The 15166-nt window shown below is 48.1% G+C and overlaps 1 protein-coding gene and 1 long non-coding RNA gene across 5 annotated transcripts; both read right to left on the bottom strand.

The window, feature by feature from the left end:
* Nucleotides 1–1656: 1656 nt before the first annotated feature.
* On the bottom strand, nucleotides 1657–3069 carry LOC120670175. The gene is made up of 2 exons (XR_005673088.1): nucleotides 2631–3069; nucleotides 1657–2462 (listed from the first exon to the last, which is right to left on the bottom strand). It is a non-coding gene; the product is annotated as an uncharacterized LOC120670175 (long non-coding RNA).
* An 8862-nt stretch (nucleotides 3070–11931) lies between these two features.
* LOC120670830 (39S ribosomal protein L47, mitochondrial-like) lies at nucleotides 11932–14413 on the bottom strand. Of its 4 annotated transcripts, none has more exons than XM_039950997.1 (5): nucleotides 14316–14413; nucleotides 14049–14238; nucleotides 13222–13379; nucleotides 12387–12456; nucleotides 11932–12299 (listed from the first exon to the last, which is right to left on the bottom strand). In XM_039950997.1, the coding sequence occupies exons 2-5, from the start codon at nucleotides 14218–14220 to the stop codon at nucleotides 12259–12261; spliced, it is 441 nt and encodes a 146-aa protein (XP_039806931.1). In that variant the 5' UTR covers nucleotides 14221–14238; nucleotides 14316–14413; the 3' UTR covers nucleotides 11932–12258. The 4 variants fall into 4 exon arrangements, with proteins under 4 accessions (XP_039806931.1, XP_039806932.1, XP_039806933.1 ...); XM_039950998.1 differs by having other exon boundaries at nucleotides 14049–14241; nucleotides 14318–14411; XM_039950999.1 differs by lacking the exon at nucleotides 12387–12456.
* Between the last annotated feature and the right edge of the window lie 753 nt (nucleotides 14414–15166).

The raw sequence follows: 15166 nt of genomic DNA, 5'->3' as shown, positions 1-15166 counted from the left end.
CAGGGGAGGGCTGCGAGACAAACACGTGCAAGCAAAATGGTACGCATTTGCTTTCAGTTGGAGTATTGACTAACCTCATCGTGACGGCGGAGCCGGGGGAAGGGGGGCTAGTAGGGGCCACGGCACCCCTTAACGGTGGGAAAAAAATTTAATCTCCCTTCTTTGCAGCAAATAATTAGATAAGAAGTTTTACAGCAAATCTAATATCTAGTAGCTCACGTTGCACTTTCAATTAAAGTTTATCAGATAGCTCAAGAGACAACAACTACAAGCAAGCAAAAAGTAACGTTCTGATAGTATGTTTGGCATAGCTTCCTCACCGGCTTCACCACTGTCAAAATGTCATTTTTAAAATAGTTTCATTATGGGAACCGTGAATAAGACGTAAAATGTCTTTGCCTACGCGACTGAAGCAAAACAAAATTGTAGCTTTTGCGGCTACCGTGATCATAAACGATTGAAAGCATTTTTAGCAAACATTTTTTTAAATAGCTTCAGCTTTAACTTCATTAAAAAACTGCAGCCATAGCTGTTTCAGTAGGAGCCGCAAATTGAAGAAGGCCCTGGGGACGGGGAGCTGGAGGGTCTCAGAGGCAGGGATTAACTTCATTAAAAAACTACAGCCATAGCTGTTTCAGTAGGAGCCGCAAATTGAAGAAGGCCCTGGGGACGGGGAGCTGGAGGGTCTCAGAGGCAGGGATGTTACCGCATGCCAGTGCCATCGCCGTCACGGTCATGGCTATCACTCGCCTTCCCTTGATCTTCCGGCCCCCCTTGGAATTTTTGCTAGCTCTGCCACTTATCGTTCCAACTTCTTTTCTCCGTTTTAGAAAACATATGGCACCATTTCTATAGAAGTTAGGGATGTTTGGATTCAAGTGCTAATATTTAAAAGGAAAAAGTCTGGTTTACATTCACGAACTATCGCATAAGTCCGATTTTCAACCTTAAACTACAAAACCGGATAACATAGGCCATCCAACTGTCAAAACCGTATAAATTTGGACCTTGGGGTAGTTTCCAATGCGGTTTTGTATTTTGTGAGAATTAAAATATTCAAATTTAAACTAAAAATTTCATAACTAATTTATTTTAGATAAAAATATGAAATGGGTATCAAAAGTTTTCTAAAAATGTAATCTACCTATTGGCATGATATATTTTAGTAATTTAGATCAATTTTTTTATTTTTATAATATTTGGTTTCTTGTAGTTATGTCTATTATTTTTTGAATAACTAAGCTTCAAATAGAGCAATAATAGATAGATCACATTTTTAGAAAAATTTTGATACTAGTTTTATATTTTTCTAATTTAAAATAAATTTGATTTGATTTTTTAGATCTAACTAGAATTTTTATTTTTAAAAAATATAAAACCACATTGGAGACCACCCCAAGGTCCAAATTTGCCCGATTTTGATAGTTGGATGGCTTATGTTACCCAGTTTTATAGTTGAAGGTTGAAAATTAGGCTTATCCAATAGTTCGAGGGTGTAATTCGGACATTCACTATTCAAAAGTACTAAAATTTAGCACTACTCCATTAAAAAAAGGAGTGCTAATAGGATGAGCTAAACTTTAACCAAGACTTAATAAAATTGTAGCAGAAGCATGAGTGCTAATAGATGCTAAAGTTTAGCACTCAACTTTATCCTATCCAAGCATATCTTTATTATTTTTTAGAAGGAGTTTATTTCATTAATTTGATAAAGGTTACAATCAATGCTTACAAGCTCATGAACGCAGGAAGGAGATTATCTCTCCAAACCGTCGAATGCGTACGTCATTTTGCTAACTGGGCTAACTCATGGGCTACCTTATTGCAATTTTGCACACTTTTACCTCTGGAATTGCAAACATACCAAACTTTATTTCTTTCACAATGTTGGAGAAGCTAGCTCTGTTTTCAGCATTGGAAAGCAGGGACTTTACCACATTATGACAGTCAGATTCGATTACAGTTGGTTTCTTGATCCATTCATTTGATAACTGAACCCCTTCAAGGCAGGCCACAGCTTCAGCATCCTCCACCGATACACAACGAATGCCATGCTTCCAAGCTGACAGCAGCATCTTCCCAGAATGATCTCTGACCGTGATTCCTATGTTTGCTTCTCCTGAAGATTGGTCGAAGGGAGCATCCACATTCAGTTTCGTCCATCCTTCACTACTACAGAAAGTGCATATAGTCCCGGTTGGTGAGGGGCTTTTGTCCCGGTTTTTCAACCGGGACTGCTCGTCCGGGATAAATGTGTCCGACATTTTATCCCGACGGCTATAGAACCGGGACAAATGTAATTTTTAACAATAAAAAAAATCAGCCTCCATCAGCCAGCCCGTACGCGCCGCCGCTCGCCGGGTCTGGCCGCGCCGCCGCTCGCTGGGTCTGGCCGCGCCGCCCACCGGAGTTTGGCCAGGCCGTCCACGCGGCTTGCATCCCCTCCCATTCCCCTTGCATCCCTACCAATAGTGTCGACAAATTATTCAAAGAATCAATCACCAAATATTGAATCGACCATACAAAATCAATAGATCCAGCAAATCATTCAAAGAATCCATCACAAGATACAATCCATACAATCCGATAAGCATCTCTATTTCTAAAAAGTAAGAAAAAAACTGACGGACCCGCTGCTCGAGCGCTCCCGCCGCAGTGGCCGGCGGCGGCCCACTCTGCGCGGCGGTAAGCTTCGTGCTTTGTGGTGGCGGCGGGCCCGCGCGCTTCGTGTCGGCGGCGGCGGCGGCCGGCCCGCGTGCTCCGTGGCGGCCGGTGCCCTCCACCGCGGCGGTGGCTCGCGCGCGGCATGGCCGGCGGCGGCCCGCGGCCAGCTGCATGCTCGTGCGCTCAGCAGCAGCCCGCTCCGCGGCTGCCAGCGGTGGCTCGCGCGCTGCATGGCCGGCAGCGGCCAGCGGCCAGCTGCATGCTCGTGCGCTCAGCGGCAGCCCGCTCCGCGGGTGCCAGCGGTGGCTCGCGCGCCTCCGCGGCCGGCGGCAGCTCGCGGCCTGCTGGTCGCGCTAGCAAGACAGAGAGAGGGATAAAGTAGAGAGAGGAGAAGTAGAGAAATGAGTGGCAGAGAGGAGCCACGGACTTCGAAACTATCAAGAGGGAGAGGTCGATCATCACCTTTTGTCCCGGGCTGTTGTTTTAACCGGGATAGAATCTTAGCCATTGGTCCCGGTTGGTGGCTCCAACCGGGACAAAGGTGGCTCCAACCGGGACAAAAGGTCCGCGCAGTCTTTTGTCCCGGTTGGTGGCTCCAACCGGGACAAAATGCCCCTGTCCCCCGCTGGCCTGGCTAGCTGTTGGACCCGGGATAAAAGCCACCTATTGTCCCGGGCCCAAAGGCTGCCGGAATAAATGGCCTGGAACAAAGACCTGTTTTGTAGTAGTGCTTGTAGTGGCATAGTACACACCTTTTGTCCAAATGGAGGCTTAATAATTCTATGTTCCTTAACCTGTTTCCAACTATCAAATAATGGTGCTTTGCCCTTCTTATCACGTCCAAACATGTCTTTAGTTGATATAGTGAACTGTGTTTCCAATATTTACATATATATTTGGCTAGTAAAATTAAATGAGATGCAATTCATGGTGACATCGCGCTACCCTCATTTATGATTAAAATAATAAAATAAGCAACAAAATCCCTGTGCAAGTTTGCATCCATTAAAATATAATATTATAATAGACAAGAATGCAAAAAAAGGGAGAAAAGCGACTGGATGTGACTCTGAGAAGGGAAGTGGTGCAGATGATGGGACGTAGAGTGGGCTGTGGGCAGAGGCAATCAATGGTACGGCGCGATCTCGCAACTTGCAGGCGACTCGTCTGGTTTTGGAGAGATTAGGTAAGCGTTTAGTGAATTGTAATTCTGAGGATTTTCTAACTCAGCCACGAGACAGTGCCGAGTGATCGACCACTCGTAGGGTCTAGTAATAATATTGTAAGTCTTTAACATATTACTCATTCCTCTTCTCAATATCAAAAAGTTGATGGTTTGGTTATTGGAGGTACTTCATGAGATTACCTATCCAATCCTTATTACCTAATTTTTTTAATAATCATAAAAACACTCCTTCCTCTCATCTAAATGAAGGGGATTTTCCCTCTATTACCCTATTCTTGGTGATTGGGTTTTGGTAGTCTACTGCAACAACCATTACAAAAACATAAAGTGGTTATTAGAAATGGACAGAGAATATATTTTGAATATAGGGTATCAGTAATCTGTTGGAGATGGTCTAAGATGTTAGATCCATATCTGATATCTCATACTATATAAATTAATTAAAAAATATATATGGTTTGGTTGCTTAAATTTCACAAACGTGAGTGTTTTAACGGTTTGTTTTAACAAAGTATATTGTCGGTACCCCAGGACTGGGGTACCCCCTCTTGCTGTGTCCAGGCAAGGATCTTGTAGTTATCCTTAACTACATCCAAACAGCCGGACCCCTGCGGTCCGGAGTCCTGTTCTCCCAGCAGCGGCCCGGACCGTTCCACAGTTGGGAAAGGTCCGGAGACACCACGTGTCCCGGAAGAGGCAGGAATTCGTGCGCAAGCAGCCGGGGCTCCGGACCTCCCAAGGAGACCGGACCCCCGCAGGGTCCCGGACCCCCGCAGGGTCCCGGACCCCTCATGGGGTCACGGACCCCCTGTAACCGGACCCCTCACTAAGGGAAGAAATCGGCACCCCGCGTCGGGGTGGTCTGGGGACGCCACGTGTCTGCAAGATATGGCCGTTTGGGTTTCCTTACTAACGTTCACCCACCATTGCATTCATTGCGGTTGGTGGACGTCTGCATTGATATGACAGAAACTGAGGCGTTCCATTGACCAGGGGACACTATTGATCGCGTCTTATCAAGGCAGTGGAGCCGCTGGCGCCGCCCATACCGCATCTGCCAGCCTGCCGTGACAGATGGATACGACGGCTCGGCTTCGCTCATTATGACGCTACATAATAGCCTCACCAGGCCACGCCGCAAGCTACGCTACTCCAACGGGCGCCTAGCTGACGGGACAAGAAAAGACCCCCCTGAGTCAGAAGAGCAGCAGTGTGCATATCGGAGGAAAGATTCGCTACCACTGTAGCCACAGTCACGTTGGGCCCACCTGTCGGGGCACCAACGTCCTATGTATCCGATCCCCCTTGATCTATAAAAGGGGGGGCGCCGCTAGAAAACCTCAGGCTGGGCAAGAGCCAAGGCCAGCAGAGGATAGGTTCATACACACCACCAAGAACAATACATCTCCCAGTGGACGTAGGGTATTACGCTCCGGCGGCCCGAACCACTCTAAATCGTGTGTTCTTGAGTCCCTTTCTCAGCGTAGATCCAGCCCCATCGCCTAGTACTTCCCCAAGTACTCCCTCACTGGGAATAGGCGGGTGCGCTCCGCCACCCGGCTGTGGGTACCCCTAGAACCCCACAACATTTTGGCGCCGTCCGTGGGGAAGAACAGGCGCTGACTGGATCTTCAGGCTTCTGGGGCCGTGTTCATCCTCTGCAACGACAAACAAGAAGATGAAGGAAGGCAGGGCCACACTCACTCCACCTGTCTTGGCACCGGTGCGGCAACGCCCTCGGTGCGGCGGCGCACGACAGCGACGCCTGCTGTGCGTCGCCACTGCGACACCTCGGAGCCGGCGTAGCGGCGCACAGCGGAGGCGCCGCTGGGCGCTGCTGCCCCTATGTCGACTCAAGGTTTTCTCTCAAGCAACGGCCACACCTCCTCTGCGGTGGCATGGTGTCGGCTCAAGGCTTCCTCTCAACATGGAGCTTGGAGCCGACGGCCATCCCGGAGGAAGTGGACCGTGTCGTCCTGCCGTCTCCAGCACCGGAGATCCACCTCAGCGTTGCTCGGTGCTGCTGCAGACAGGATCCCGCCTCCTCGCGCGGGGGCCCCTGGCGCTAGCACCAAGGACAAGCCGGCGAACGACCGCACTTCTCCACGCGTCGCACCGGTCCATCTGCTGCGCAAGGGCTCTGGTTTCCATCGGCAACGGCGACGGCAGGGGGAGGGGACCTCTTCCATTCAAAGCCAAAGAATTTGTCTCATGCCATGTAAGCATGTGATAGCTCTTAAGGCAAGGAGGGGTCCCCCGAACTCCCGAGGTGATGCTGGATGATGCGGTTCAGGCACGTCCAGGGCGCCTTCACCTCCGAAGAACACGCTGTATAGCATGCAGCCGTAGGTTACTCCTAAGAAAAGACTAAGAGAATTCCTCCTTTGTAATAACGTGGCGCCTACGTGTGTGTCCAGAGCGGTCAAGGTCCGACCTTGTAAACCCGACCTCTGGCCCTATCACACAAACAGGCAAAAAACAGTCCGGAGCGGTGGAGGTCCGACCTCGTAATCCCGACCTCTGATGTATACCGTGACAACCACAATAATAAAGGAGATTTACTTTCTCAGTTTTACCTAGGCTCCACCCTGATTACATTTATTCGCCTTGGTTTAACTATTCTTTCCTCTTGAACGGAGTTTTCCTTGTTGCTAACAATCCAAGTTAAGTTGCTAGCTTATGGTCAGGTGAAGACACCCCTTCTAGCTGGAAGGCAGTCCGGACCCCTGAGGACCTGCTCTGGAGAAGTGGTGCTTGTATCCTGGGGTAGAGAAGCTCCGCGTAGCTTAGCCTGGTAATGTACCCTAAGTTTACGTACTTCACTACCCTGTTACAAGTACTCTAGTATCCAGGACTGCTGTCCTTAGAGGTCCCGGGCTCCCTCCTAGTATAAGGCTTGGTTTCTTTGCACCTTACTATGAGGTTTGATAACATGCTTCATCAGATTGTCAGCAACGGTCGCTACAAGTCCACTCCGGTGGCCCGCTCCGGCGGAGACCGCTCGCCACGGTCGCTCCAAGTCCACTCCGGTGGCCCGCTCCGGCGGAGACCGCTCGCCACGGTCGCTCCAAGTCCACTCCGGTGGCCCGCTCCGGCAGAGACCGCTCGCCACGGTCGCTCCAAGTCCACTCCGGTGGCCCGCTCCGGCGGAGATCGCTCGCCACGGTCGCTCCAAGTCCACTCCGGTGGCCCGCTCCGGCGGAGACCGCTCGCCACGGTCGCTCCAAGTCCACTCCGGTGGCCCGCTCCGGCGGAGACCGCTCGCCACGGTCGACAAGAGCCGGGTCCGGGAAGTGGTGCTTACTCCCTGAGCGATCCGAAGTCTGTGTAGCCGCTTAGCTTGGTTCCGTACCCTAAGCCTACACCTTCGTCGCCCAATGGAGAGCACTCTAGTACCTGAACCTGGCAACAGGCATACCGGACTCAGGGGTCCGGGATGCCCGCTCTCTCCATGAGCACACCAACGCAATCAACTTGCGTAGGAACACATCACGATGGTGGCCCCACCTGCGGGTTCGTACCTCACCCGAGGTGGGCCCGGGGGCCACTGTCGGTACCCCAGGACTGGGGTACCCCCTCTTGCTGTGTCCAGGCAAGGATCTTGTAGTTATCCTTAACTACATCCAAATAGCCGGACCCCTGCGGTCCGAAGTCCTGTTCTCCCAGCAGCGGCCCGGACCGTTCCACAGTTGGGAAAGGTCCGGAGACACCACGTGTCCCGGAAGAGGCAGGAATTCGTGCGCAAGCAGCCGGGGCTCCGGACCTCCCAAGGGTCCCGGACCCCCGCAGGGTCCCGGACCCCTCATGGGGTCCCGGACCCCTGTATAGTAACCGGACCCCTCACTAAGGGAAGAAATCGGCACCCCGCGTCGGGGTGGTCTGGGGACGCCACGTGTCTGCAAGATATGGCCGTTTGGGTTTCCTTACTAACGTTCACCCACCATTGCATTCATTGCGGTTGGTGGACGTCTGCATTGATATGACAGAAGATGAGGCGTTCCATTGACCAGGGGACACTATTGATCGCGTATTACCAAGGCAGTGAAGCCGCTGGCGCCGCCCATACCGCATCTGCCAGCCTGCCGTGACAGATGGATACGACGGCTCGGCTTCGCTCATTATGACGCTACATAATAGCCTCACCAGGCCACGCCGCAAGCTACGCTACTCCAACGGGCGCCTAGCTGACGGGACAAGAAAAGACCCCCCTGAGTCAGAAGAGCAGCAGTGTGCATATCGGAGGAAAGATTCGCTACCACTGTAGCCACAGTCACGTTGGGCCCACCTGTCGGGGCACCAACGTCCTATGTATCCGCTCCCCCTTGATCTATAAAAGGGGGGGCGCCGCTAGAAAACCTCAGGCTGGGCAAGAGCCAAGGCCAGCAGAGGATAGGTTCATACACACCACCAAGAACAATACATCTCCCAGTGGACGTAGGGTATTACGCTCCGGCGGCCCGAACCACTCTAAATCGTGTGTTCTTGAGTCCCTTTCTCAGCGTAGATCCAGCCCCATCGCCTAGTACTTCCCCGAGTACTCCCTCACTGGGAATAGGCGGGTGCGCTCCGCCACCCGGCTGTGGGTATCCCTAGAACCCCACAACATATATGAATGTGGTGTACATCAGTACATGCATAGTGGGGTGTCGTAGAGACTGGAGACAGTTCTTTTTTTCAAATAAAAACGTAGTGTGGTGCATATAAGTATCTCCTAATATAATTGAGGTAAAGAGAGCCAAAAGATAAGTATAAGTAATTAATGGATTGGCATCAATTAACTGAAGGACAACAAGGCATGCCAGTCTGAACTCTGAACATAGATACTATAGATCTGCTCTACCGTATCCGCAAAAAAAAAAGTTTTCTCTATCGCATTATTATTACTGCAACCTGTATTATTCAGCATGGGCCAAAGATTTATATCGTGTGGACCCAACAGGAGGTTTCAATGTGCAAATGTAAGCAAGCAGCTAAATGTTGCATCTTATTATTTTGATACAAAGGGAGCCAGAGACAAATAATAATAAAGGAAATGGCTGCGTATAAATTAAAGTAGCCTGAATAATTCCCTGTCAAATTTGCTGCCGATGGTGCCATTTACTGCTACAGGACATGCCTGAATCAATTCGTAATGTCAACTTCACCGAGGGTCGAAAGGTAAACTGGGCATGGTCATCAATTCATCATCGTGCAGAGGTATTTGCGCTTAATCATCCTTCTAACTATTTTGTCAAGGAATAGGCAAGCACTGGGGTTAGTATCTCCTCCTTACGTAAGAAGAGAGAATCTCTCAAGAATCTGAACACACCAAAACACATTTCATATTTATCCATGGGTGTTGGATTCTTGCAAGGAAAAGGAATCGGTGTGGTTCACTCAGTGCTCCCCCCCTGCTCGCTAAGTGCTCAGTCCACACCAACGTATCAAGGTATGGTCACTGACAACGCAACCCAAGCTAGCGGGCTCACAGTATGCATATACAAAGAAAAATCATCTAGGATTTGTTTGCAAAACTTTTTACTGCTGTTTTACATGCATAGGAACAATCAGTTTCATCTTATTATGGGAATGGAAACAAAGAAAGTATTTTTTTTCATTTCTAAAAAGTGCAGCAAGACTTCTACCCGGCTTATACGTGTCTTAATAAAGGATGTCAATCAAATGTATGAAGTAGAGAAAACCAACATCATTTTCTTTATCGTAACTCATGTAATGTTTGCCGTCCTTTATTCTTTGGCATGCAACAATCCGCAACACCATATCTAATAGCCTTATTTGGGAGGGTTTCGGCTCCCAGCAAAAAGGTGGAGCCGGAGCTGGAGTAGACGAAGTTGGGTTTTGTGGCTCCGCGTGCTCCATCTTAAGCCGCTGCCCTACCTTCCCATAAGCTACAGGACAAAACTGTCCTATCCCTATAGTGTTTGTTAGAGCTCAAGCAGAAGCCGTTGAGGGGGCCTCTCCAAATAGGTATATATTTGTTGAACCCTAAGCACCTATAAATCTAGCTAGTACTCGAAACCAATGTCTTTATTTTCTACATCGATAGCGGAGGTCCTCTATAATGTGTCCCACACGTGTTGGCGGACTACACTAGACGAGTGCAATCTAGCAGGGTGCACGTAGCAGCAGGGGTGAGGTGTGCGTGTGATTCCGTTTGTTTTTTATCGCTGTCATCACTGGCTAGAGACGAGAGGGGTGTGTGGTTTGTTTTTTATCGCTGTCATCACTGGCTAGAGACGAGAGGGGTGTGTGGAGTGACTGATTGGCACGGCGAAAATGACACGCACGCCGTCGCGATTCTCGAATGCCCCCACGGCATCGATCACCTCCCGGCCTCACATGCAAGTTGCAGCCAATGGCCGCCTGGGTGGGCATCATGGCAAGGCCCCCAGCAGGGTGGGTTGCTTGCGTTCCGAGGCTTCCATTGGCGTGTCACCCTTCCTTGACAGGATCGTGTGCACGGCTGCCCACCTAGCCCGGGCAGAGTTTAATGTTGTGGATCCATCAGCAGACGTGGCGCCGGCCGCCACGTGGACTGGGTGAAGAGTACAGAGATTCTGGAGATGGTTGGTAACTCACTCGCTGTGCCGTGACACCTGTTGTTTTTATCCGCTTCTAGTCTTGTTCTTCTTCCAGCTAGCATCGGTGAGGCATGGCAGTTGTTGCAGTGGTGATGGCCCTCCTTCCGGTCAAAGCGAAAACGGAGCAAACGTGTCCAATCAATTGCTAGTTTAACTGGAAGTTCTCTCTCTCTCTCTCTCTTTTCATATCAATACGTTGATGGATTCATAGCGTGAGATAAAATTTGCCGTGAAGATGATATTTCCATAGTACCACAGTTCGTTACCTCTGTTAGTCTTCCAAAAAATTACTACAATGTACTCCAACCTGGACTACTTTTCGAGGATTCAGAGAACTGAGAACCTGGACTTCTGAAAGACGGAAACCAACCAGAACCAGGTGGCAGGTGCGTGTGCGTCAACGTCACCCCTTGGACTCGGAACAGCTCGTCGACGGCCGCCAGAAAAACTGCAGCGGCTTTTGACGCCTTCAGAGTCCAGCCTGAAATTACCTGAAAGACAGATCGGCTGAAAACACATGGTGTTCGATGGACATGAAGGCATGCATTTTATTTGACGGCCGCGTGTTTTCAAAGCCGGCGGCCGATCGACCAACCAATTCGCCGCCCGGACGGCAGCATGCAAGGTCATGACGAAGCATTAGCAACTCGATCGAGCTCACGCTCTGGTCGGTGCTCGGCCATGAGCAATATATTCAGCAGGGGCGTGCCAAACGCCAATGCCTCGTCAGTAATGGTGGCTCGAGATGACTTGGTTTCATGCGGCGAACCTTAGCCCGAGATGCGATCAGAGGATGTGCCATGATAGATGCCACTGGACATGGCAATCCATACCTCATTCATGTCTCACTGGTATGTAGGACTAATAGCATACTTGCAAGTTGGGTATTCTAAAATCCAAATAAGAAAAGTGGCAACACCTCTTGGCAGGCAGAATGCAACAATGATTACCGCACCAGCATGAAAACCGCGGGCAATACTTCCATGGAGTTGACGGCACCGCTGGAATGGAATCCCTCGTCCATGGATTCATCAGCAAAGGAACTAGACCATGGATGGAAATTGGCATGGCTACTCTCAAAAGAGCATTTGAATTGACAGGCACTTTCCTCGAAGCATAGTGTGAAAAACTTCAATTGGACAGACTCTAGTGTAGCAAGAACTGACCATGCAGCCTCTGAGCAACACAAATAGCATGAGTATGAAATAACATTAGCATGAACAAAATGGTTTGAGGCTTGAGAGGAGATGCTTTTCGTGAAATACGTAGCCCCAACCAATTCCGCCGGAACTACCAACCGGACGTCAGACAGCAACATGGTTCATGGGACTGCCAACCCGTTTCTGCAGTGCTAATAATCACTATAATTATTGCAACAGAAAACTACGTTCAGTGTCCCCACTGAAGTGACTGAACCACTGAAATCCTCGTCATGGAATCACTCATCAGGAAAACTATGTATTGCTACTAAAGATTGAATTAGGGAATACACTTTACGACTGCTGCTCAAGGGAGCAGTCACATTGACAGCAAAAATGAGGCACAAATGTGAAATGCGTATCAATATCACATTACATAAAAGCTCAATTATTGGAACCCAGATGTTAATGTCAACAAGGCGTGTTGCAGGCATACCACGGACATAAAAAAGGATCGGTCTTACACGTCTTCTAGGATAAACATACAACACAACGAAGCAAATCTTTCTAAGTGCTACTTAGCCTTTCAACCTTAGTCCCACAGGAAAGCATGTGAGTGAATCAGAGGGTGTTGATCATCCGCTTCATTTCTGCTGACCTCCTTGGGTCTGGCTCAGCTATGGCCCTCTCAGTCAAGACATGCTTTATCCGGCACATTGATTTCTTCACCTGAAATTATGCAAAGCAAAAATGCCAAGTTCAAGAGCAGATGTAGAAAAAAAGGGCATGGCAGATGAAACACATGCTGGAATTTACAGTGATGAGAAGAAATCCACGGCGCATCAACAAGAACACTGCAGGGGGTTGAGAGTGCTTTCCAAGTTAGCTGGTACATTGTTAAATTTGAAGCCATGTCAGACTCTATCCCCACAATAAGATTTCCTTTTTTGTATGTTTTTCAAATGTGTATTAACTCTTTTTGAATGGAGAGGTCACCTTGCACAGAATGCCCATGATTTTGCCCCCCCCCCCTCCCTTTTCTAATTATGGTACTCCACAAATAAAATTGATTTCAGAACTGTATCCACATATGCTGGGAACTAAACAGAATACAACTGTTAGTTTATTATGAAGCCACTGTCTTTTAACATATAAAATTTAGGTATGCAAGGCTCAGCTATTAGATGCCCCGATTCAAGAATATTCAGTAGCACACAAAATATAAAGAGAACCTACTCAATTTAGTCAAATGTATTGGAGTAACTGGAGAGAATCAATAGGAAAACAGTATTTACTATGCTTTATATTGGTAAAGCCATAGCACCCACAGTTAGAGCTGACAATAACGAATAACTAGCGAACTCGTGAAAGTGAAATCCCAATGTAAATGATAAGCAAGCAAAGAAACCAAGAAGACAAGGCCAGAAAAACAATATTTGATACACAAAAAACTGCATGCCTGTGGACATGGCTCCCCACCAACAGATTAAACAAACTATGAACTATCATTTTACAAAGCACGGCATAGTTTAAAACCAAAGCTCCTTCAACTATTGTTGCAAATGACATCAACATGATTGTGCAGAAATGTGGGCACATATATTGTTAGTTACTTGCACGAGGAACTGTGCTATCGGCGGCAGTCAAATACCTTGGAAATACGCTCTGGATTTGGAAAATGCAAGTTCTCTGCATGCAGCATCTGTCGCTGAGTCATAAGCATGTTCTTTTCCTTCATAAGAACATACCAATGCTTCTGAAGATCATCCCACGATTTTAGGCGCAATTCAGAAGCCTTCCAACTACGACCTACCAATTAATGAAACAAAAAGGTGAACAACAATAAGCTCTGTAGAGAAGTATAGTGTTTAAACAATAAAAATGTGAAGAAATAAATGCAAAATACTAAAGCTATGAAACGAAAACAACCATAAGGAAAAATGTAGTGCAGTATGAAGGCAAGAGGATACAGACATTTCAGTATTGCAATTGAAGAAATCCTCTTTGTTACGTGCTGATATGCTCACATGTTAAGTGTTTCATGTACACAAGCAACAACACCAATAATTGGCTCCAGAGCAAACAAAGCCCATCTGGCTACAGTACACACAAGTTTGGAAACTTTGATCCTCAGGTATGTGTATGTCTAGTGTCACCAAAGGAATAATAAATGGAAGCACACATACTACCCTAATCCTAAATCGGGCTTACAACTCGAGATTCAGATGTAGAATCACAGCCGAGTATGCAGCGCTGTGGATATGCAAATGAGTTTTGGATAATCTGAACTCACATCAGGGGGAAAATTGCACTCAAATCAACATCATAATTTCCAACGCAATCCATGGGATGGTTTGCTCTACCATCTGCCGCTAACCACTACCAACCAACGGACACTCCGGACCTATCCGCAGCGAATCTGTGAGCGGCAAAACAACCAGAGGCGCAAGCGGCGGAGGTCGCGGAGAGAATAGGTACCGTAGTAGGGACGGGGCTTGTCCTCCTCGGTGCTCCGCTCAACCTCGAAGAACTCCTCGAGAGGGTTCTGCGCCTTCCTCACCGCCGACGTCGACGCGGCCGCGGCGGACTCGGACACCGCCGCGGCGGATGAGAAGAGCCGCCTCCCGAGAGCCCTCGACAGGGACAGCATCACGGCGGCGGCGGCGGCGTCCTGCCAGCACAGCGGATCAGGGAATCCGGACACGCGAAGAACTCGATCCGAGGAGGAAGGGAGGCAAGTGAGATACCGGCGGCGGCGAGTGATCCGCTGGAGAGGTGGGGAAGGGAGGAAGAGGGTTTAGATGGGAGAGGGTTTTCGCTTGGAAATCTAGCGTTCGACGGGAGTGGGAGTAAGACACTGACGGTATGGACCCATTTCTGACGTCGCTTCAGGTGATTAGTGGAATGCGACGAAAACATGTCGAATTGTAAGCAAACACAGATCAAAACTACATTTGTATTCGTATCTTTCAAAGCAAATAATTTTGACTGCGTGGCATGAAAAATACGTCGTGAACATGACACACAACTACACGTGTATTATCTCTTCGGAGGCTACTGCCCTACCCCCTCCGTCATGAAATATAAGGGCCTGGTTTGGTTTCTCCTCGTGCTAGCAATAGTAACAGTTTGACTGCTAATTACGGTGTCAAATAAAACCAATTTACAAAACCAACTTCAAAACTCCCATGCTAGGAATATTAACAGTTTGACTGCGCGATTAAAGGACGGTACTGTAGCACCACTGTAGCAAATCATCGATTAATTACCATCATTGGATTCGTCACGAAAAGTTACACCCATCTCTAAAAAGGTTTTACAAATAAACTTCATTCAGCCCTTCATGCGGGAAAAATTCTCTTCTAGCGCTAAAATTCCTAGCGCCAACCAAATAAGACATTCCAGCATTCTTGAAGAGTCAAAAATTTTCAAATTTGACCAAATTTATATAATAAAATAATAATATTTATGATATTAAATATGTACCATTAGATTCTCCATTAAATATATTTTTATAATATATCTGTTTGGTGCTATAAACTTTTATTATTCTCCCTAAAAATTTGATCAAATATGAAAAACTTTGACTCTCCAAA

Source organism: Panicum virgatum, chromosome 4N, assembly GCF_016808335.1.
Source record: "Panicum virgatum strain AP13 chromosome 4N, P.virgatum_v5, whole genome shotgun sequence".
Taxonomy (NCBI): Eukaryota; Viridiplantae; Streptophyta; class Magnoliopsida; order Poales; family Poaceae; genus Panicum; species Panicum virgatum.
This window is presented reverse-complemented; position numbering and strand designations above follow the sequence as displayed.